At 27.7% G+C, this 25648-nt stretch overlaps 1 protein-coding gene across 1 annotated transcript in view; it reads left to right on the top strand.

Annotated features, from left to right (window-relative positions):
• LOC129966633 (bicaudal D-related protein homolog) overlaps nt 1-23615 on the top strand; it is a 144340-nt gene extending 120725 nt beyond the window's left edge. Inside the window, exons 3-11 of the mRNA XM_056081132.1 lie at nt 1058-1174; nt 2188-2334; nt 4703-4885; nt 6760-6861; nt 8813-9025; nt 10020-10145; nt 10289-10425; nt 12776-12896; nt 20502-23615. Coding sequence (XP_055937107.1) covers nt 1058-1174; nt 2188-2334; nt 4703-4885; nt 6760-6861; nt 8813-9025; nt 10020-10145; nt 10289-10425; nt 12776-12896; nt 20502-20660 — 1305 coding nt within the window. The 3' untranslated portion in view covers nt 20661-23615. The remainder of the gene's footprint in view (nt 1-1057; nt 1175-2187; nt 2335-4702; nt 4886-6759; nt 6862-8812; nt 9026-10019; nt 10146-10288; nt 10426-12775; nt 12897-20501) is intronic.
• The last annotated feature ends 2033 nt before the right edge of the window (nt 23616-25648 follow it).

Below are 25648 nucleotides of genomic sequence, written 5' to 3'. Positions count from 1 at the left end.
TTGGATGCTCAGGTTTCTGTACCTTGGACCTTATTGCAGATTTTATATTGAAATGCAGATTCATGGTGGTTATATAAATTATATGGGTTTCCTAGGTTTTTCATACATATAAGAGAAGAAAAAAACTATTCGGAGATTCTGTTAAAAAAAGAAATCCAAATGTAATGTAATTATTAATAAAACATTTCTAAATCATTTAAGTTTATTCTGTATATTAATAATTTTGGACGGTCTGCAAGAAACGGAAGACTGTGTCAGATATCTATCAACTTTTTATGCAATATCATTTAGTATCCATATCGTTTGCTTAGATTCTAAGGCACTATGTATTTCTTTATAAGAAATTTATAATCCAATATTAAAATGGCACTTTTTGCTTGGAAAAGTGCTTGCATTTTCTTTCGTTTCTGATATCTAATATACAAAATCGTGCATTTAAGGACGAGAAGTGTTCAATTTGTGATATGAACACTCGATTCAAAATGTTCAGCATGAAGAGACTCCTAGCAATAATATATTTAGCTGTTGCAGTATATTTTTGTAGAAAGAAGTCTAAACTTTTGTCAGAGATTCCTATAAGCACAGAATGCCGAACAACATTTGTATGATATCTACAAGATATTGGCCTGCGTTCAGAATGTCGAGCAACATCGTGGAGATATCGGACAATATCTTGTGTTAATAGGGATGGGTATCCACTTTATTTTTCTATTAAAAGATATCTACAAAGTAACCATTAATTTAGATTTATATATAAAAATAGTCAAAGAGGTTTCGAAGAACTTCAGAGAAGAGAAACCAATAACAGAAAAAGCGGTATTTCAACAATGTTCCATTGAGCTATTGCCATACAATTAAAGTTTCTGTTCATATTGTTTCAGCTGGATTCTCTTATCAAATTATTTCTAAGTTATTCCGATATTTTGGAATGAAATTTCATCAACAGCAAAGCCAACGAAATATTTAGAATCAAAGCAGAGAATTAAGAAAATATCTCAGCATTTTTTTTATTGTTTATTTGCTTATAATTATTTAAATGAAGTGCTCTTAATTGCAGGCATCGCGAACAGAAGATCAACTTCAGAGTCAACTACAAGCTCTAAGGGAACAATTTAATGTTCGGAGATCTAACCTCCACGACCACGTTTCTCAATTAGAAGGTTTAAGAGAAGAAGTAAGTATTCAAAATGTCCTTTTAATTTTCTTATTTTTATTGTAATTCTTGAATAATTTATAATGCATTTTTTGTAAATTATGATAATGAATCATCAGTTTTGTTTTAATTTCTAATTTGGTTTAAAGTTGCTTTTTTTTTTTAAAATTTTGCCTAAAGAAAGACTTAAAGGTTTAAGGTAATTCGAATTAGAAATGATTAAAACCCTGATTTTTATTTTCATTGCCTAATGATGTTTTTTCCAAAGTATTACAATAAAAAAAAGACGGAATTTTATAAATTTACAATGAGGTAAAAAAATTGCAATATATAGTTTTCGTGACGAAATTAAAGAATAAACTTAAAATTACGTTAGATTTAAAATAGTGTCGCCATCTAGAGTTGATTTCTTTCAACGAAAAGGGAAAAATAATTTATAGAAGTATCGTTACTTTCCTCTAGATGGCAGCACAGCACGTACATTTTTTTTAAAATCGTGATCCAGATTAAACTGATAAGCAATTAATATTTTGTTTTCTTTTTGGTGGGGGAAACAAATCAGTAAAATATGAGATAAATTATGTTGTTTAAAACTATATCAATATTAATTTAATTAAATTTGTTTTTGTCTGCACAACAATGTTTAAATTTCATAGTTTTCGCTTTGTTCTTCTGTTCACTCATGACAGGGGGAGAAAAAAAAATCGATGCATTATTGTTTTTCATGTGTGTCTGTGTGTGTATATGTATGTATGGAATATTATATGGGGGAATATTTTTGCGAATTATTTTAGATTTTTCTTTCTTGAATAGATAGATATAAAAAATTTCGAATTTTTTTATACATTTTTAGATAAAGACTAAATACTTTACTAAATAAAGAACACTCTTTAATCAAATATTTTGTGATTCATGTTGTAATTTATTTTACCCACATAGCATGAAAGGATGGATTGATGCTTTTTTATTCATATCTGTGGAATTTATTTCGTAATATAAACTCCCTACAACAAAAACTGTTTCTTTGTTAATAGATTAATTTACTATCCGAGAGAAAATATGAGCTGGAAAAAAGGATATCTGCTCTCAGTGATGAGAGGGAGGGTCTCAATGTGTCCTTGGAGGAATCTAGTGACAGGATCTTGTTGTTGGAGAGGCGGAATAGAGAACAAGAGCAACAGGTACGAGTTTTTTTTTATCTATTTAATTCACGTCCTTTATCAGAGTTTTTATTGTTCTTTCTTATTAATTGGTTAACAAGCATTCGTTTATCAAGTGGATGTTATTTTTTTAACCTGAAAAAAATCAGTCAAAGATTTAATTAGAGTTGAAAACAATTAGGTTTGAATACAACTAGAGCTGAAATCAATTATTTTAAGTTTTATAGAGGATAAGACTAGAATTAAAATACAATTTCCTTGAATATCTATCTATTACTGATTGCAAAATGAGTTAGTTCATTTATTTGCTTTATTTTTGGAATATTATCTCTGTACAATTTGCAAAGCAATCAATTTATTTTAGTTTCAGTTCCTTATCAATATCTTTATATCGGTGCAATGTTTGATTTTTATCTGTGTACTAAATTTAGCTAATGATTACTTTAAACATTTTTGATGAACCAGCTAATCTACAAAAATTTTAGTAGCGCATATTGTTAGTGCATTTTTTGAAGATATATATATAAATTAATTTTTAATGTAATAAAGCAGTAACTCAGACAATGATATGTTTCTTTCTAGAAATAATTATTATGCAAAATAAATTTTTAATTTTAGAAATTGTCCTTATTTTTTAAAAAATCTTTTTTCGCATTGTATGCTTATGAAATTTTCAAAGAAAAATGATTCCAGAAATTCTTGAATTCATTATTGTTTCCGATTAATTGATGAATATTTTTTCACGAAGACATTGAAATATATAATAATGTAAAATATATTAATTACGGAACGTTTTATTACTATTCAATTGTACATATTAGTTAATTAAAAATTGTTATGCCATTTATAACTGTTATAATCAAACGCGTCGTATAGATAATTAAATTTCAAAAACACGCAAAAATAAACAAAATAAGAAAAAATTATTATACGTACATATACTAACGTTCCATAGTTTATTGAGTTAATTTATTTGTGACAAACAAATCTGAAATGTTCAGCTTAAATTCAAAATTAAAATCTTTTGTGCATCTCGTAATTGCTTTTAGAATATTTTCTTTTCCAGTAGAAGCGAACTTGACTCGTGAACTAGAGGGAGTGTGATCTCGGCTCTCGCCCGAGTAATTTTATGTGTTGTTCTCTAGGCCTACTACACTATGGCGTCATGTGCCTTTTGCTGTTGATGCTATCAATAAACCGCATAAAAGACAACATGTGTCTTCAAGTCATTTCACCCATGCAACAATCTTCATTATCAAATAAATTATTGTGTAATAAAAAAAAGCAATAATTTTTCAGCTATCATTAGTATTATCAAAATCTAATTTAAATTATATCAATTTTTTTCGGATTTATATATTCAGTTAGTTTTGCTTAAATTATTTATTATTTTTCAATAAACTTTTTATTTATTAGTTAATGAATATAAACATCATTATAAAGCTTCAATTCATCTTTTGAAATTTTATCGTCCATGTTTGTAATGTTCATAATTTAAATACTAATAATACAAGTTTACTTTAAATATATGTTTGCAATGCTAATAATTTCGTTTTTGTACGAAACTCGTTTCACCTTCATTTATTGCATAAGAATAGACAAATTCTGAAGAATAAAGCCTATTTTCTAAATATGTAAAGACAGCTTAAGACGATATTATGTGCCTATGAGTATTGTATCATGCAAAGCAGCATATAGTTACTTATTAAGATGACTTGTGCAGTTACGCTTGTCATGTGAATATATTGTTGCATGAATTTTGTAATTGGAAGAATATGTAAAGAAATGACACTTGAAAGCTCAAATTTCTAAAAGTTTTAACCCTTTAAAGGGCCATTTTTTCTAGTCATATTATGTTAAAATATTTTTAGGCTTGAAATTAGAATAACAAAAGGGATTCATTTAGTTTATTAGATAAATTTAATTTGATTAATTAATTAATTTGGTAAATTAATAATTAAGTAACAAATCAAGACACATCCTTTTTGTCTGAGATAAAGAACTGAAGCATCTAAGTTTCTGATTTCCTAAAAAAATGTGTCGGAACTAATGCCAACTTACATAATTTCATACAAAGATTGATAAATTTGGTGGGAAGCATACTTCCCACGGCTCTATAAAGGGTTAACATAAATGCTGATTCAAAATTAATATTTCATTCTTGTTCCAGAGTTCATAATTTTGTATCTGTTTATGACCATTATCTCATTCTTCCATATTTACATTTCAGAAATGAGTGAAAAGTCACTCATAAATTCATTAATCGTATTTTAGATATTCAGTTGTCAAAAATAATACAGGTTTCTAGAGTATATATATATATAGCTTCTTTATTTCATACTGTAAAGCAGTTTTAAGATTAGTAAGCATAATTTTTCATCTGTTTCAGCTTCGGCTTCAACAGCGAGATATTGATGAACTTCGTCAGACCAACAGCCACCTGCAGAATCGTCTGGATGTAGTGTTGCGAAGGTGTGGGACACCCATCAATGGAGACAAACCTTCGCTCTTCAACGAGATCGAGATGTCCTCGCAGTCATCGGTTGAGGATGAACTTAGATCGCCAAGTCAGGTAAATAAAGCCATGATAGTTAGTTTCTTATAATTAAGATAATAAAGCTCTATGTTTCTTAGTGGTAATATCTATGCCATTTTGTTATCGAATGAGCTAACAAAAATTTTAAACAAGTGTCATGTGAATATACAAACAATTTAATGTATATTCCTTTATATGTAATATAAATGTAAATATAATATTTATAAAAGTAATATGTGTTTCTTTGAAATATTATTCTGAATAATTGAAATAAATATACAGAGTGGCAACTAAAACGAATGAATGAAATGACACGACAGTTCATATACAGACTGTGGGAGGTATGGGAAGATGAATTTCTCAGAAAAAATAAATAAGTATTTAAAATTTCCAATAGGAGAAATACTGGCGCTGTAGGAATACAATTATGGATGAATTCATGAAACTCACAGAAAATAATTTTTTATTTAACAACATTAGGGTTCTCTGGACGCCGTGAAACATTTTCAATATGCTGATCTTCCCTATGTACAATATATTGCATACGGTGTATGACGTTCTCCACTGCTGCTTCTAAACTGTCAGTTTCGATGTTCATAACGCCTTATGTTCTTAGTATTATGTTCTGTGCATAATACATGCAAGTTTGCTTAAGAGCAGCCATGGCATTACACTCTAGTGTAAAGCAGTTTTACCAGTAAGCTGAATTAAGGTAGGGTTCATATTAAGAACACATCAATAATCAATCACGAACAACGGTCAATATTTCTCCTATCGGCAACTTTTACTACTAATTCTTCTAATTTTTTTTCTGTGGAATTCATCTTCCAATGCCTTCTATAGTCTGTACATGAAATGTGGTTTCATTTCGTTCATTTGTTTTAGCTGTAGATGCCGTCAAAAAGGGAAAGTTATTTTATAGCCACTCTTTATCATTCGATATTCGAAAAACTTTTTAAGGAAATTGTCGATGACCTTGAAAAGCAATTAATCCAAACATTTCTATACATAAACAAATATTTAATCTTCTTATATAAACTGTCATATCTGCTTACAGCTCAATTTAAATTTTTAGTGGTATAATTTAAATTCAATAAAATACAAAGAAGTTCATAATTTTTGTACAGATATATGTATAAAATAATGAAAGTAAAGGATAAATATTTAGACTCAGAGGAAAAATCATGAAAAAAAAAATAAGTAAAATAAAATAAACCTTTAAGAAAGATTGGGAAAAAAGTGTCAAGTTAGTAGCAATTTATTAAAGAAATACAATGACAGTTTTTAACAGACTTTTTCTAAGTTCTTCAGACATTCAAATTAATCTATGAATAATCATAAAAACGTAAAATCAAATTTTGATAGATATTATTTTGTATAAATAGCATTTTAAAACAATTTATCAAGAAGTATTTATTATTTTAACGTACTTTTACCAATTCGAAAAACTTGAATAGTAAGGACCTGATCTAGAAATTCAATTAATGTACTTTATTTCACTCAACGAATGATGTACTGAACTTTGTTCTACATAAAGCTATTTCAATGTGTCAAAACTTGTTTATCACTCTATTTTCACTGGTATTGTGTCACACGTCACCTGACATTACTATAATGGAGGGAACGGTTACAATTCAATGAAAGTGCTGATGGCACTTTAGATAAAGTGGTAAAAGTAAAGCTTTGATAGGGAGTCTGCGATGATTGCTAATCATTTAATCGGGGCTCACATGCTCCAAAATAAAAACAACTGGCAGTCATAACCTGTATTTTTTTAAGACATACCTTACAAAAGATGATAAATTGCGAGAAACCTTTTACTGATACCGATACAGATAAAAGGTTTGTCATTTACCTGATAAGTTTTACGCTTTCATAACAATATTATTAATTTAATTTTTTTGATGCAGTGTGGGAGAAGTAAAAATCCTTCGCTTGGTTTTCTCGAGGACGAAATCGAATGTGACGATTCTGATTTGGCCCTAGCTATGGATACCGAGGATTCGTGGAAGGTAATATAAACCTCTTTTTTTATGGTTTTTTTTAATACTTTTCGTGACTTTATTATTGCAAATTCTATAAATAGCGGAGCTTGTTAAGTAACTGATATTTGTATAATAAGGAATTATCTTCAAAGTACAGATTTTAACATATATTATTAAAAATATTGCTGGACCCTCCCCCCTAATAAAAACCCTATTTTGAAAAGTCCGTTTAGAAAACAATTTGTGAGTTCGCAGATTATTATATAGAAACTTACCAATTCTCTAATATGCAGTTTACAATACTGACCTCGAAATCTATATTAACCATTTGCATCTCGTCATTTTCTATTATAATTCTATTTATTACGTGCAGAGATGCAGTAACCTAGTGCTAAGGACATCGCTCCCAATCGGAGAATTCTGTTTTAAACCCTATTTTATACGCTATTTCCTTATATACCTCTGTGTATGCTGATCCGGTGTACGCTATGTGTGACTTCTTGAATTGTGTCCTCCAGTTGGTGTGAAACTGAAATTTGGAAAGGGGAAAAAGTGTGGGCTCAAGTGTCACCCTCATCATCTGAATTCGGTTTAAAATTAGGAAATATGCACAAATATAGCTGCCAAGTTGTTTTCAAACAAAGCGTTAATGCAACTAAGTCAAATTAGCATAATAAGGCACGATACGTAGCGTTTTTATTAAGCGTTGAAGTGTAAGAATTGAGGGGAATGACATATTTTGGATGAACTGTCTTGTTGAAAATTTGGTACAGATCTATAAATTTGTTCTCAAAACCATATATGACCATATTTCATTTATCAAGCTCATTGTTTTGAATTATCTTCTAACAAACATATAGTTTGACAATAAACAAATAGACTGTTTAGCTTTTGACAGATTTATTCCAGAATTAAAGATTGATCTATAATTTAGGTATAAAGTTCATATTCTAAAATTCATGCATCAACCTATTCTACTCTTTTCATTTTTGAATGATCATGTTCATAGTCTCTGACTGGCATCTTTTGATTAATTTTTTCAAAATTTCATACGTTGTTTTATGTTACGACCACATATCAAATTTCATTCTTCAGACTCACTCCGTTTTTACAGACAAATATAATTTTAGAAATTTTTCAAATTCTCCAATTAGTTTGACATCTGCAATACTTTTTCTTTGTATAAGAAGAGTTAAGATTTTAAGAGTTTGGTTCGTAGTTGCATATCTGTATCTAATTATGAACTAGGAATTAAAATGAACTGTTCAAGAAAAATTTGAATGTAGAAAATCTTTCCCAACTTTAAAAAAATACTAGAAAATCTGATAATTTTAATTTGGGAATATCAATTACAAATGAATAATTAAATAATACTTAAAAACAACTCAAAATAGAATCATTTTTTTTAGATAAGTAAAGAATATTCTTTGTAACTTCCTACAAAAGATCTTATATGAATATAATGTAAGTAAAATGTAAACTTCTTTTACATATTCAATGAAACGTAAAATCTTTTCTTAAATATAAAGAAATGCATTTATTTTATTAGAGACGCATTATTTTTTCTATAAAGATTAAAGTGTAGCACAGTTTAAATAAGTAAAACCTATAGCTTTTCCTTTCTCGTTCATTGTCTCTTTAAGCTTTTTATTTTTGTGTATGTTCTTAAGTAAATAAAATCAAAAAAATTCTTCTTTTTTCATGAACACAGTTTTTTTTATTTTTAATCAACTCCCCCCAAAGCATCCAAATGGCATATACGGTTTTCATTACCGTGCTACGAAGTACAAAATTTTCATGTCTGGGAATAAAAGCTTCGGTACTAGTGGTTGTATTCTAAGTTTGCAATTTTTATGTGGAGGCAAGTTGGGATAATACTTTTATTAGAAAATAAGTGGTAAAGTTCCAGGGAGACCTGGATTAAATATGTTGAATTAAATTCATTTATTTTGTATTCATATTTAAAATTATGTTTTAGTTTCGTGAAGAGTTGGTTCCTATCTACCGGCAGCTGAGACGCCTGTGCGAGGACCTCCGGCGCAGGAGAGACAACTACTCGTCTGCGGACAGTGGGATTTCCCATTCGCCGGAAGAGATCCGTGCCAGCGAAATCCGTCTGGGCATGCTCACGTCCATCACGAAAGAGCTGGGGAATCTCATAGAAGAGGCATTCTTGTCACAAGACGATGGGGTAACATGCTTTTTAGATCGTTCATCTGTTTCAGCCTATTCAGGAGCTTCAATGATTACGGTGCTTGTCTCATAGGCCTGTGACCACTACTAAATGCAATTAATTGGGGAAAAGATACATTATATACCGATAAATTTTGATGCTTAATTTATACATGTAAAGGCATTATATAAGGGCAAGTTCTTAGATATTTTGGTAAACATAAATCATAGATTCAGTGTCATAAAAAATCTGCTTCTTCGTCCTAGTTGACAAGTCAGCATCAAAGTTCATAGGCTAAGACATAGGCTAAATGAAGAGCAAATTAATTGTTGGTCTGTCATGTTTAGGCAACGTTCCATGTCTTGTGACAACATTAAACACTAAAAAAATAATTCCTTAAGCAAATGAACAAACTTTCTTTAATAAAGATCTCTTGTACGTAGGTTATTTTGGCAATATATCTAACAGAATTGAAACGCATTTGTTTCTTTTGTTTTTATTAATGCAATAATTTCTATTATTTCACTCCAAAAATCATGCATTATTCCATGACAATCACAAAACCATCAAAAATTATTTTTGAAAAGATGTTTGCATTAATTCTAGGACAGTAATTTTTAGTAAATTTCTTTGTTTATATATTTAACACTATGTTCTGTTGCAGACAATTCAATATTTATTTTATAGCTATATTGCAGGATGCAATTTTTTACATACGTTGATATTTTATAAAAAATAGAAGCGTTGACTTCACGCATGTTTTTCAGAATTAAAAATGCATTCAAATACTTAAAGTACTCTATAAAGTCTTCAAATTCTTGAGATTCCATAGTTATAATTTTAAGTACTTACAATTCTCTTGGATTTTCATATTTTAAATTGAAGTGCTCTAATATTACCATAGAAGTAGGAGCAATAATTATATTTCATTATTCATATTTAATTCAAAATTTTATTTTGATTTTATTTCAAGAAATTATTGAGAGTCATATGCCTTATGTTCATATTACAGATGTGTCAGTCATGCCAGAGTCTTGCTGAGGACAGAGAGACATTGGAAAAAGTCCAGAAAGAGCTTCAAGAAAAGAATGAAGAAATTAAAAGGAAAACCGAAGATGTATCTCAGCTAATTGCCAAAGTAATTATTACGCATTTATTCTTTGTTTTGAATTACCATTATGTCTTTCAGGAAGGCATTTATTTTTTATAAATGATGCAGATATTGTAGAATTTTATTATTTTAAAGAGAAATAAATTAACATATGACCTTGTGTTATCTAGTTAACATTGCAAGAAACAGAGTTGAATGCACTAAGGGAAAGTAGAGATCAGCTTCAGAGCGATTTGGATAACAGCGCTCTTGCCAAAGATCAAATTGTGAAGAAGGCATGGGAAGTGAGAGATCAAGCAGTTGCAAGGTAAATTACACACAAATGTATATGAAACATAAAACAAAAAACAAATACATACTGTTCTAAAACAAATTTAAAAACTTTTTTTGTGTGTGTATTTAAAAAATAAAGCTATTACAAGGTAAGTCACACACAACTGTATATGAGCATTATGAGACAAATTTGAAAACATTTTTATGTGCATAATTAAAAAAATCAAGCAGTTGCAAGGTAAGTTGCACACAACTGTATATGAACATTATAAAACAAATTTAAAAATCTTTTTTGTATGTAATTGAAAAATCAAGCAGTTGGAAAGGAAGTTACACACAACTGTATATGAACATTATATAAAAAAAAATGTTAAAACTTTTTTCTGTGTGTAATTTAAAAAAAATCAAGCAGTTACTAGGTAAATTATACACAACTGTATACGGAAATCATAAAAAAAATCCGAGGAACTTTTTTTGTATGTAATTAAAAAAATCAAGCTATTGCAATTTTTATCATATATTCTCATGATAGTTTAAGTAAATGATCGATGGCACCTAAAAATATTTAGTTAACAAATGAAGAGTTTACGTTCACCAACTTAACTAATAGTTAATAAATAGATTGGAAAACCTATATCCAGCATGAAAATTATAATTTGTTTGATTTATCATTTTACCTTATAATATATTGATGAAGAATTATAATATTAAAAGTAGTTGAATTAGTATAAGGCTTAGAATTCATTAATTGTTTAAATGAATTTAGAAATTAGTATAATTTACAGAATTCATTTAAACAATCAATATTTCGCAAAATGAGTCTATTTGATAGAAAGGATTAAAAAAATGAAACTTTTTTTTGTAATGAAAATAAAATTTATTTGCAACATAATCAACAATTTAAACCCTCCGATTGGTGGAGTAATCCATTAAGTGGGATAACAAATTGTCAGAATAAGGATTTATAGATGTCCAATATATTGTTCCCCATTTTAGAACTCAGCTATCTAAGGAAGAAAATTTCTTTCAGAGCAGTAAGCAAATTTATAATCATACGATAGAGAAAGAGGAATAGAAATGTTCATTAATGTTTAATGCAAAATTGTTAACTAACAATCAGGTTGTTCAAATTGTAAATTACGATAGAGCAAGAGTAATAGAAATGCTCTTTAATGTTTAATGTAAAATTGTTGACAGACAATCAGGTTGTTCAAATTGTAAATTACGATAGAGCAAGAGGAATAGAAATGTTCTTTAATGTCTAATGAAAAATTATTGACTGACAATCAGGTTGTTCAAATTGTAAATTACGATACCAATAAATTTTGATTTGTCAAAAAAAAGTTTCATTTACTCTATTCTTTCTGTACATCATATTTTTTTTTATTCGCTTCTGAATTATTGATTTTTCGAATTTCTAGGAATCGCGTTGTTTATCAAAACAGAAATATTTAAGTCGTTACTTTTGGCACTCTTCTTTAACAAACATATTTCCTCATATCCAATTGAAACGAAAAAACAGGAATTAGAGAACTGGAGTAAAGAGAATTATTTTTGAATGATTTTGATACTAAAGAATAAATGACAACTTTCAGAGACAAATTTCAATTTGATTGTTATTTATTGTGGATTCATCTGATAGATCTGCACAGAATTGTCATTCAATGGCAGATTTTGAAATTTTGCCCAGGCATTATATAATATGAGACAATCATCTTTTAATAGTTGGGTAATTTCATTTCGAACGTCAGCAAATATTATACTTTGCCTATGAAGTGCAATTTTTCACAATCATTTAAATGGGTGATTCATTTCCAATAGAATTCAAATAATTAATTATTTATTTTTAAATTTATTTAATTATAATTTTCATAATTTAATCTAAACATATATTGTAGTCCTAATATTTTATACTTCACTCAATATGTATTTTTTAGAAATTTATTCATTCGGCAACTTGGTTAATAACACTTTTTAATAAATTTGTCTGAAGCCCTCTTCTCAGCCAGTGGCCTAATCTAGTCTGGAATCCATTATTATTGTTATCTTACTCTAATCAAGCTCTGGACAAAATTTACGGTTCATGATAAAAGAAGTATGTTTTGCTAGCACCAAATTTGTAAAGCCTTTTTTTAATTAAAGAAAAACCGCTAATAATTCAAACTATCAATTTTTTAATATCCTCTGAACGATTTTCATTGTAAAATTATGATAAGTGATTTTTTAAAATTTATTTTTCAATAAATTGAACGAATTAAAATTTATTCTGTGTAAAAATTAATGTTTTTGAAATCTGAATTCGTGTTTTGTTTCCATTACGTCAAAAGTATTGATGGAAAAAACAGTTTTGGAATTCTAATGTCATATGAATCTTTCGTTTGCAGGAAAAATGCCGTAGAGATTGAACTGGCCAGGACAAGAATCGATGTGATGCATATCAACAGTCAACTCATGGAAGCTGTGCAGCAGAAAATTGAATTGTCCCAGCAGTTAGAGCAATGGAAGGTAAGTCAAAATTTCTATGCAAAAAAAAAAAGTGCATTTACTTATAGCATTAAAAATGTAAATACAAAAATAGTCCTTGAAGAATTTTTTCTCTGAAGTTTTTTCTTCTTTTATCTAGATCCCAATAATTATCTAAATTTTTGAGATTAGTTATCTCTTACTTTTATTATTCTTCCTTTTATAAACAGTAGAGCTTTGATTATTTGTGTTTGAGAAGACTTAATATGAAAACAATAAAATGCTTATAGATTAAGTATAGTCTAAATTGACCTTTTATTTTTAATTCGTTTCTGTCTAGTGTTTTAAATTACTACTGTTGAATAATAAATTTGATAATCTAAAGAGAAGTTATTTTTTTTATAAATTAAATAATAAAAATAGTCTTTGAAGAATTTTTTTCTCTGAAACTTTTTCTTCTTTTATCTAGATCCCAATAATTATCTAATTTTTTTGAGATTAGTTATCTCTTACTTTTATTATTCTTCCTTTTATAAACAGTAAAGCTTTGATTATTTGTGTCTGAAAAGACTTAATATGAAAACAATAAGTACTTATAGATTAAGTATAGTCTAAATTGACCTTTTATTTTTAATTCGTTTGTATCTAGTGTTTTAAATTACTACTGTTGAATAATAAATTTGATAATCTAAAGAGAAGTTATTTTTTTATAAATTAAATAATAAAAATAGTCTTTGAAGAATTTTTCCTCTGAAACTTTTTCTTCTTTTATCTAGATCCCAATAATTATCTAATTTTTTTGAGATTAGTTATCTTTTACTTTTATTATTCTTCCTTTTATAAACAGTAAAGCTTTGATTATTTGTGTCTGAAAAGACTTAATATGAAAACAATAAGTACTTACAGATTAACTATAGTCTAAATTGACCTTTTATTTTTAATTCGTTTCTGTCTAGTGTTTTAAATTACTACTGTTGAATAATAAATTTGATAATCTAAAGAGAAGTTATTTTTTTTATAAATTAAATAATAAAAATAATCTTTGAAGAATTTTTTTCTCTGAAACTTTTTCTTCTTTTATCTAGATCCCTATAATTATCTAATTTTTTTGAGATTAGTTATCTCTTACTTTTATTATTCTTCCTTTTATAAACAGTAAAGCTTTGATTATTTGTGTCTGAAAAGACTTAATATGAAAACAATAAGTACTTATAGATTAAGTATAGTCTAAATTGACCTTTTATTTTTAATTCGTTTGTATCTAGTGTTTTAAATTACTACTGTTGAATAATAAATTTGATAATCTAAAGAGAAGTTATTTTTTTATAAATTAAATAATAAAAATAGTCTTTGAAGAATTTTTTCTCTGAAACTTTTTTTTCTTTTATCTAGATCCCAATAATTATCTAATTTTTTTGAGATTAGTTATCTCTTACTTTTATTATTCTTCCTTTTATAAACAGTAAAGCTTTGATTATTTGTGTCTGAAAAGACTTAATATGAAAACAATAAGTACTTACAGATTAAGTATAGTCTAAATTGACCTTTTATTTTTAATTCGTTTCTGTCTAGTGTTTTAAATTACTACTGTTGAATAATAAATTTGATAATCTAAAGAGAAGTTATTTTTTTTATAAATTAAATAATAAAAATAGTCTTTGAAGAATTTTTTTCTCTGAAACTTTTTCTTCTTTTATCTAGATCCCAATAATTATCTAATTTTTTTGAGATGAATTATCTCTTACTTTTATTATTCTTCCTTTTATAAACAGTAAATCTTTGATTATTTGTGTCTGAAAAGACTTAATATGAAAACAATAAGTACTTACAGATTAAGTATAGTCTAAATTGACCTTTTATTTTTATTTCGTTTGTATCTAGTGTTTTAAATTACTACTGTTGAGTAATGAATTTGATAATCTAAAGGGAAGTTATTTTTTTATAAATTAAAACTGTTATTAAATACAATATTTCGAAACACAACACATAATATATATAAAGAGTTTTTGAATTAAAGAGAGAAATTTTAAGGAAATATCAAGGATACAGGAACAAGCTATTTTCATGACGGAACATAGGGTCATAAATTCAAAGGACGACCAGGATAAGGAACTTTTTGCAAAGGAATTAAGTAAAAGAAAAAAATAAACCAGACAAGCGTCAAAACAGATTTAATAGAAAACAAATCTGCATTAACAGAGTAGCCCAATTAATGCGACATTAATGAATGCAAACATAGGGTGTGTAGCTTCACATAATTGCGTCTAGACACCCATTTTAAGTAAAATTCTTATTAATGATAATTGGTAATTAATCGATGTTATCCTGTTTATTTTCCGCATATATTAATTAATCATTCATGTCATTAATCGTTTCATCATCATTAATCATTCATTATTTCTTATTCGATGTTGCATGTTTATATCGCATCAAATCCGTTCAATAAACTTTAACAAGGGTTTAATTATTATTATTATTTGCATTTAATGACAGGGAGTTCTCTGTGGGGATTTCACTTTGTGTTTCTAATTTATGTTATTTTGGCGGATAATTAAAGTTTGTCCTATGATTTTAGAAACACCTTATACGGCATTCCCCTAAACTAGACTTTTGGTTCTCTTATCAAACCTGTATATCATGAGATTGATATGAATCATTTTCAAACAATTTTTGCAAACTTACTTATTTTAATATATTAATATTATTTTTTTAATATTCTTCACGATAGAATTTTATCAAACAGAATACAGCTATAGAAAATGCAAATTCTGAAAATGTCTCATTCATTTTTAATTTCGAATGTATGAAAATCATTTAATACGCAATGAAATGTCAATGAACGTCTTTGTGAAGTTCATTTCAATCAGATATTCATTAAAGAATTGTCTACAAACAAACGTTTTAGCAGGGTCTCTTCCTTCCTTTGCTTTTGTTAAAAAAATCATCCTTTATATCGTTTGTATTAATAATATTTTTCTCGTTGTATTTATTGATATTTGTGTATTTTCTATGTGATTTTTTCCCGTTTTTGATATGTATAGATAATTTTATATATATATATATACTAGCAGACCCGGCCACTCGTTGCTGTGGCTAAGGTTTTTGTTATATTACATAGTAGTAAACTATTCAAGGGAAACGGTAGGAGAACACCAGTCATGGGGACCACCATGCTTTTTTTACACAGATGCCATTTGTAAAAAAAAAACATGGGGACCTCCATGATTGATTTTCTACTACCGTTGATATTGAGCAAAAATCAATACAAAAAAAATAAATTTAAATTTCTTTATTTTTTGTTTTCAAGTTTGTAACAAATGAGTACATTACAAAGTTGTTAGTAAAAAACACGTAACACTTAAACTTATAAATGAGGTAGGTAGGGCAGATAGTTTTAAATCTTTTATTAATGTTTATTAATAAAAGATTTAAAACTATCTTAATGTTTATTATTTTGAATTATAAATACTTTTAATTTCAATTTAATTTAGCCCTAATCGGTGCACAATATTTTTGGTTAACCCGTCTTTAGCTAACTCAAATAGATTTGACGGTTTTCCTACACATGAACATGCAACATATAGTTGCCCATGAAAAAAACATGGATTTTCCAAATCCAAACCACAAATGGACATTGTTTGGCCTTGAGACTTATTTATAGACATGGCTAAAGCTAAACGAATTGGAAACTGTAACCTTTTGAAGGGTATCGTAGATTCTGATGGTATCATCGGAACATGTGGCAACAGGATCACTTCTCCTTTAAACTTTCCAGTTAAAATGGTAGCTTCAAGTATATTTCCAGTGATCTTTTTGATGACTAAACGCGTACCGTTGCATAATCGAGATGGATTCAAATTACGCAGGAGAATAATAGGTGAACCAACCTTTAATCGAAGGTTATGTGGTTAATTTCGTCAACATCAACATTTTTGGCTGCCAAAACAGCCCGATAACTGAGCCAGTTATGATTCAAGTAATTACTCTGTATATCCGGAAAAATACTCTGAATCAATTCATTTCCCCCTCAAGAACAGTGCAGAAATTGTCTGGCAGTTTAATGCATTGCGTATTTGGTTGCAGTTCTATTTTACCGTTCCCAATATCTAGTAATTGTTCAGAAAATATTTGTGCTGATGGATCATTTTGCAATTGTACGCGCATGTTTATGGCCAATCGAAGTGTTTCAACACTTCGCCATAAGAATGATTGTTTTAAACATGCATTTTAATTAAAGATTGTTGAACAATGAAGCACTAATAATTAAAAAGCAAGAAGAATTGCACTATATTACTTTTACTTTAATATGAATTCAATTTATACTTCAGTCTAAATAACACGTGGTCGGCTATGCTAATACCAAAAATTGAAAAAGTAAGAACAATTGAATTTCATTGTATTGCGTTTACTACGAAATAAATTTAACTTATACTTTAGCCTCAGCAACACGTGGTGGTTATGCCATTAAATTGTAGCTTATGTGAAACGTTGATACTTTTAACACAGCGCCATCTGTTAGAATACTTACTCAATCCAGTCAACAGATACCGCCATCTGTTAGAATCGCTTGGAGCTAAGAGATAATTGTGACTGTCAAATAATGAACAAATAATTTGTTCCTTCTTAAAACCTTTCTTCTTAGTATAAACCCTTTATGATGTATAATAAATCCTCTAACTTCAGTGATACCGATTCTGGCTTCCTCAGCTTAAAGGAAAGATTAAAAAAAAAAAAAAGTTCTATATTCCACACATGAAGTTGCCATGAGATTTATTCCGTCATTGATACATTTGTCTGTTGCAATAATTCAGAATTCATTTACAAAATGAAATCAGTTTTAGAAACATTTATTAAATAATGATAAGCATTGTAGCTGAAGTGAATGATAGCTGAGTTGATGATAGCTGACATAACTTGATACGTACATGCAGTTTATTAGTAAAGAAATGAAAAACTGAAATGATTATTGTAACCATTTTTTATTATCATATCTTCAATAATTTATATAAAAAAGATTAAATTTCATTTAGCATACAAATGAGTTAATATTTTTTTTTATTATCCGATTAGAGGAACTTATTATTGGCTCGTTCACTTACCTTTTTTACGATATGCTTAACAAAAGAAATAAAATCATTTAATTGAAAATTCAATGAAGGTAACAAATGTTATTGCCGTACAACATTTTTCTTAGTAAACAGTCAAATAATGAATCGGAATTCATTCAAAACGAAAAGTAATAATTATTCGTGTGCACCTCCAAGTATTTTTCCAAACTTCTTTATAATTAAAAAAAAGCAGAATTTTAGTATGTTATATTAATCAGTGATCCGTTAAAACGTTTGTAATTAATCATTTTCAAATAAAATATCTTATTTCTGAGAATTGCCACCGTGCACAGTAATACAAAATTCAAACATAAGATCGTGATTCTTTATCCGTTGCAACGTGTCAAATTTATTATATGCATTAAAAAATAATTGTGGAAAATGATATCTTATTCCTGAGAAACGTTTTCGGATAGGATCATAAATAATTCGAACATTCGGATTCGAAACGTAATGCAAATGCCTGAGTTTTTCTACGCCAGTTGGGGTAATGCTATGCAGATTAGAAATTTTTAATTTCCTTTATTCTGTTTTATTTTAATTCAAAAGTACTTAAGAATGAATCTGAAAGATCGATTCATTAACAATGTTTAATTTTAAATGCATCAAACATTAAAAAAATAAATAGAATCGTTTTAGATAATCAGCCGAAAAATCTTAAGCCTAGCCTCATGACTGTTGGGGAAAAAAAACTGAAGCCGTACTCATTTGGCAGTGGGGAAAATGAAACGATTTTTTGGCGGGAAAGTTAGTTTTTAATTAATAATTAAAATTCTAATTAAAAATTCAAAAAAAGGGCTATCCTATCTTTTAAGTTAGATCAAACTGCCCACGGTGTGCAAATTTGATTAAAATCGGTGAAGTAGTTTAGGAGTCCATCGCGGACAAACAACGTGACACGTAATTTATATATATTAAGATATATATATATATATATATATATATATATATATATATATATATATATATATATATATATATATATATATATATATATATATATATATATATATATATATATATATATATATATATATATATATATATATATATATATATATATATATATATATATATATATATATATATATATATATATATTTGTGTCTTAATTCAAACATTGTATTCATGCATTTACCATATTTTTAAAATTAAGTTTTAATTAATGAAATTTGGATAATTGCATAATAATTCGTTGACGAATTTTATGTGTTATATTCTCTGTCTGCATTATTTTAAAAATTAGCAAATGGTGGATGTACATTTTACAACACATTCTTACAACACATTTTCAACACACTTTAGGATTGCAATGTACATCTATATATTGAAGTTAAACTGTGTATCAATTTTAGAATTGTTTCTGAGTTTGATATAGTATTCATTTTGGCCTTCAGGAGACATCACGCTTACGTAACACCTCCCTTGTGAATCCTTGGCATAGCATAATTAGATATGCATTTTTTAAAAACTCGAATGCAAAGGGGTACACTTCATCCTCAGAGCATAGAATTTTTTAAGAAAAGAACGAATATTTCTTTTTAACCCATAAAACCTTTTTGGAAAGATTTTATGGGTTAAAAAGAAATTTTTATGAAGAATAAAGAATTTATTATTAAATATAATTTTTTTTAAAAAAGTTCTTAGATGTTACTAGATGAAGATTTTAAATTCTCATCATCTTTTAGTAAAGTGTGAAAGGATATATATGTAAACATAATTTTCCAGATGTGTGGGCGAAAAGAAGAAACATTTGAAATTTTAAGTTCGATTTATTTCACCACGGGAAGTAAATTTTGTACAACGGGAAAAGCGAAGCGATGATAAAATGACATGTGTTAACATCGCGATACAAGAACAAAAGTACCAGAATTTTTTCCTTACAGTGATTTTACTATGAGATTCTGTTAGGAATTTCTTTGCTTCACGTCCGCTTAGGCAAAGGAATCTTAGGTATCTTTTAAATATATGTGGGAGTGCTAGGGATTTTTATTCCTTCATTACAGGTTTGGGAACCCCGGAATCAGCCATTTTTTTAACCGCGTGTTGGAATTAATTAAATAAAAAAGTAGAAATTGAATCAGGAAATAAAATAATATTTTAGAATAATGTTAATGTAGTCTAATTTAAGATAAAAATTAGAAATTATATTTTATTTAAATTTAAAAATATCATTACACACACACACACACACACACACACACACACACACACACACACACACACACACACACGCATTCAAGACTTTATTGTGACCATTAAAAATCGACATCGTATTCTATCAATAGATTTTTCCACAATTTCAGGCTTCTAATAAGGTAATAAATGCTGAAAAACTTAATTTTTCTTTCGAGATATTTATTGTGTAACATTTCGTTTTCTCATTAAAAAAATAACGAAAAACTATTTACTACTTATATTAGATATACAAAAATGTCTACTGCCCCTTTACTACTATCCACAAGTAAAATATTTTAGTTGAAAATTGTGCTTAATAATTGTATAACTGGATAATTACATTTTTTTTCTTTGTTCGTAGATGGATATGGAAGTTCTGTTGGACAATCAAGTGATGAAGAAACTAAAAACACAGGAACAAGAAGACAAAAGACAAAAATCTCAAACTGATGCTTCATTAGATCCCCCACCGAATAAAAGGCAGAACTCTAAAGGAAAACTATTCAGATTGTGGCGATAATATTTAATAATTAATGACCTGACAATGCATTTCAGCCAACGGACACTATGTTGCAATGCATTCATTTTGGTCAGGTGCTATTTGACTTCGTTGACTTGGATTTTGAGTCAAAAAAGTAAGAATGTGGCATTCAAATTAAATTTTTATTGAGAGTCATTTCCAAGAAACCTGCGCAGATGTTCATATATCATCTGCATTTCAACCTCTCGAATGACATAAATTCTGGATTAGCATATCTAGAGTATTCGTTGTATAATTTCAAGTTGAAACGCTTATAAAGCCATTAACTAACTTCTGTGGTATCTTATAAGTAGTGAAGATTCTGTTTCAAAACGAAAGACTTTTATTTAACACTGAGATTGAGTTGAGTCACAGTATATCTTGATCTTTCAATTTGTATTTCAAGTAAAAAGTGAATTCTCTAAGGTTGTGAACAAATTAAAGTGATGTGCACATTTATTGATATATGTGTGAATTCGAGTTGTTTGTGATGTAGTTTGTGAAATAATTTATGGACGTAAAAACAAAGTTTAACTCTATTGACATGATTGTTTGATGCTATTAAGCTTAGAGAAATGCAAGCACTTGACATAGAGGGATTTAAAAATTGTAATATATTGAAAAAAATAATGTTTCGGCACAAACGTTTTCTTAAATAACTATAATTGTAATTAATCCTTTGATCTGGATCCCTTAGTACAAAAAATGTACATAATGAAACTCATTTTCATGAATATTTTAATTTCATATTCATTATTATTGTAAAAATGATCTAAAATCCAATTATTTCAAGAATTTTTTAAACACTGGCAACCATTTTAAAAATATTCTTTAAATACCAATTAGATATATATATAATAAATCTCACATTTGTACAAAAAATTATGCCTTTATAAGGATATTTAAAAATAAATGGTAAATTTAGAAACTTATCTCAAAAAAAAAATTGCAGTGCTGCTTTATATAAATACCAAATCAGCAATAATTGAATTAAATCTGTTATCAATCAATTAATAAATAATTAAAACAATACAATATAATAATTAATTATAATTTTGGAATTTTAAATTTACAGTTATTAATCTAAATTGCTCCATGAATTAAAAAACCAGTGTTTTTCATAAAAATATTGCTGCTAATTAACACAAGCATCGATTTTGCATTCTCTGATTTTCTTTGTTAGCATAAGTGTCAAGACATATGTTATAGAATTTAGATCATGAAATGGTTTTTGACCGACTGATGTACAGAAATTTGATTGACCGATTGATGTACAGAAGAAGTTTGAAGTGTGGATTCAGATCTGAGAAAGAAAAAAAAAGGTTCATCTTGTTATCTTCATTTCTTATGTGATTTTCATATGACAGCCACTATTTAAGGAACCGTCCAAGACAATTGTGGTGTTGCTCTCTTGCAGTTTTAGCATTTGTAGATGTGATACAATTGATGTTATTGGTCGATTTATTGAAGAAAAAAAATCAACATCAATCATTTATGAACTGTTGAAGAGAATTATGGACACTTTACAGAAAAGCTTCTATTCCTGTTATTGATTGTTATGGCAAACTTATAAATTATTTTATGTAAATAAAGCTCTATAGTGAACATTTATGTTGCTGAAAATGTCTTCAAGTAGCAGAAGAAAGTTATGTTCCTCAAAGGTGCTCACAGCTTTCTAATTTAGTCCTAAATGAGATTTAGACATTTTGTTCATTGCTTGACATTCCAACTGAAATCTAATTAAAAAAGTAAATTTATTAAAGCTTTTTCCAGTCAGTGACATCTCAGCGTAATATTTCTTAGAAATCTACGAAGGATTGCTTAACCAGAATAATATGTGTTTCTACCCGTTTTTAATTTCGTTGAGGGATATCTATTACTTTTAAACATGATTGAAATATATTCATAATTACTTAACTATAATAACGTTAAAACAACTTAATGAAATAAGTAAATATTGCTTTAAATATAGCTTTGTAAAAACGAATATCGAATACTGGTATTTAATATTAAATTCTGTTGAGAGATATCTATTACTTTTAAACATGATTGAAATCTATTCATAATTACTTAACTATAATAACATTAATAAAATAAGTGAATATTGCTTTAAATATAGATTTGTAAAAACGAATATCGAATGCTGGTATTTAATATAAAATTCCGTTGAGGGATATCTATTACTTTCAAACATGATTGAAATATATTCATAACTAATTAACTATAATAACGTTAAAACAACTTAATATGTTAATATATTAAAACAACTTAATGAAATTAGCGAATATTGCTTTAAATATAGCTTTGTAAAAACGAATATCGAATACTGGTATCTAATACTAAATTCTATTGAACAATATCTATTACTTTTATACATGATTGAAATATATTCATAATCACTTAACTATAACAATATAGTGGGATTATATTTGAGATTATTTAACTAGACATAATAATAATAAATACAATATGATTATATTCATGATTCAAATTTAGTAAAATCATTTTCATTATTTAATTAGGAATAACGATAATAATAAATCCAAATCGATCACATACAAAATTATTTAAATAGACATACTGATGATAAAAAATACAATAGGATCATATTCAGGATTATTAAGTAAGTGTTATGCCGCATTAAGTAGTTATCTTCTTACTGTCAACCTCAGATGTGACTGATGAAGTATCTAATTTGGCATTTTTTTTCTGCAAATACACAGTTTAAGCATTTTAAATTTTTAAAAAACAATTGTAATTTGTTTTACAATTATTTCCTGTAAACTGTGCGCCTTATTTATCAATCAATATTATTGATAGTCATTTCACAGTCACAAGCTGCCTTTTGTAAGTGTGGTGTGAAAGCACAAATAATTGACGTGATCAAATAAATAGCAAAAAATGGATGTTTTCACTGCAACGACTGTGATAGCCTGTGCATCGATTTATGTTATATAGAGAAATAAAATATGTTTTTCAAGATAAACCGTTCCTCTATTTCATTTTTTCCATTCTTTAGTACATTGTAACATTTACATCAGTACATTTTTACATTTATTGTTATTTTCATGAGTTTTAATAATTATTTGTTGAAATCAAAATTCCATAATTTTCAGAATACAGCTTTCCTATTTTTGTTAACAGGTTTTACTTTTTATATAGGAAATAATTTTAAAATTCATGCATGAATCGACAGTAAATATTAATTAAATTAAAGAAAAGACATAATAGTATTCTAAATTTTGATAATTTATGTGATTTTGAATTTATAAAGATTAGCTTCTTCTTTCCAGTTTATGTTATGATATATTAAGCAAAAACCTTAATAAAATTGTTAAAGATAATTTATACAAATAAAAGAATGAACAAAGATGATAAAAGTTAAAGATCAATAAGCATTTGTGTTGAAATATGCATGCGTCAACGATGGAATCATTTTTTTCGTAACTGAATTACTGAATTATGTAAGAATACAATCTATTATGGCTAGATAAAATGAAAACACGTAAATTGTTCATCATAAGCTTTAGAATTCTAAATATATATTTGAAAAAACATTCAATTGATACAACTGCCTTTCAGATCTTTCGCTTTTTGATATACTACTGAAAGTTGCCCTAGACAATTTGTAAAAGCCCTTATTTTTGGATGTTTTTCAAAGATTGAAAACAGCAAAGATGGCATTTTTAAAACTAAATGAATAGAATTTTTCAAATGAATTTTTAATTTTAGCAAACAACTATCACTTTTATTCAGTATAAAATTAATAATCAGCCTAGACGAAAAATGATAAATGCGTAGTTGCCATCCTGAGGTGGTCCTTTTCATCTTTCTTCAATCACGTCTTTTCATGATTTGACATCATGAAATTTTTTTAAAAATTCTGATTTTTATCCGTAATTGCTAAGGTTATTTTCAAAGCACATCGTTAGGTCTCTTGTTATTTTCTTCCGTAAGTTAAGTCACCACGCAATACAACTAAACGGTATATAATTTTTTGAACACTTTTGCACTTTTTATTAATGTCCTAACGTAATGACGAGCAATCTAAGGCCGACTTATCTGAAGTTAGTGCTCTTATTTCTAATCAAGGATGGTTAATTTGTGCTAATGATCTAAAAATTAGCCAAATGTTCGCCATCGTGAATGTCTCAAAGAAAGGACCTTTGAAGGTTTTAATAAAATTTGGCAGGATTGCCATGCTTGGCGAGAAAATGTTCCAAAAAATTCATCTTTGGTGGCCAGACATAAATTTTCGTCGAACACTATCAAATCCAACTCAGGCTTTAAATTGTTGCTTTATAATAATTTCAAATATTAGTATGATAGCATAATCAGGACACCTTATTTTAAAACAAATTATGAGGAACTTTTAGATGTGCAACTGCATTTTATTATATCACTAACATTAGGAATTTTTGAAATGTTATTTTTGAGTCCTTATTGAATCCTTAATCCTTATAAATGAGTCCTTATAAATTACATTAGACCGCTATGATTTTTTGACCCGCTCCTAACTTAAAATATACATATGCGCGTCATAGGACAGTATAATGCACATTTATCAAACCATGGTCCTATAATCACAATTTTTTAAATTCAATCTATATGAGTAATTTAATCTCCAATAATGGAATCAATTTCTGAGACATCGCAATTATATCATAAACCAAAAACATGATTTTTTCTAAGTAAATGATTTATTAAATAACATTAAGGTGAGCTGAAAAAGTTGTAATTTGTTAAATTTAAGATAACATGGAAAAGTTACGAAATGGTGAAAAAAAAAAAAAAAATAGACTGCCATCTTGTAACTCCGCATAGGTCTTAAAAATTACAAAAAGATTTATAAAAATCGATTGTTTATAAAAATATTTCTTTTTTCGTGTGCTTTTTTAATTATAGCTCTAGATTTTAAGTACTCAGCCTTTTTAGAGCTCCAGTTTGTCATATTATGTAATCGTAATCATATCATGTCGTAGATCGTA

The sequence above is a fragment of the Argiope bruennichi genome, chromosome 4 (assembly GCF_947563725.1).
Source record: "Argiope bruennichi chromosome 4, qqArgBrue1.1, whole genome shotgun sequence".
NCBI lineage: Eukaryota > Metazoa > Arthropoda > Arachnida > Araneae > Araneidae > Argiope > Argiope bruennichi.
The sequence above is the reverse complement of the archived record's forward strand: the minus strand, read 5'-3'. Positions and strand labels throughout refer to the sequence as shown.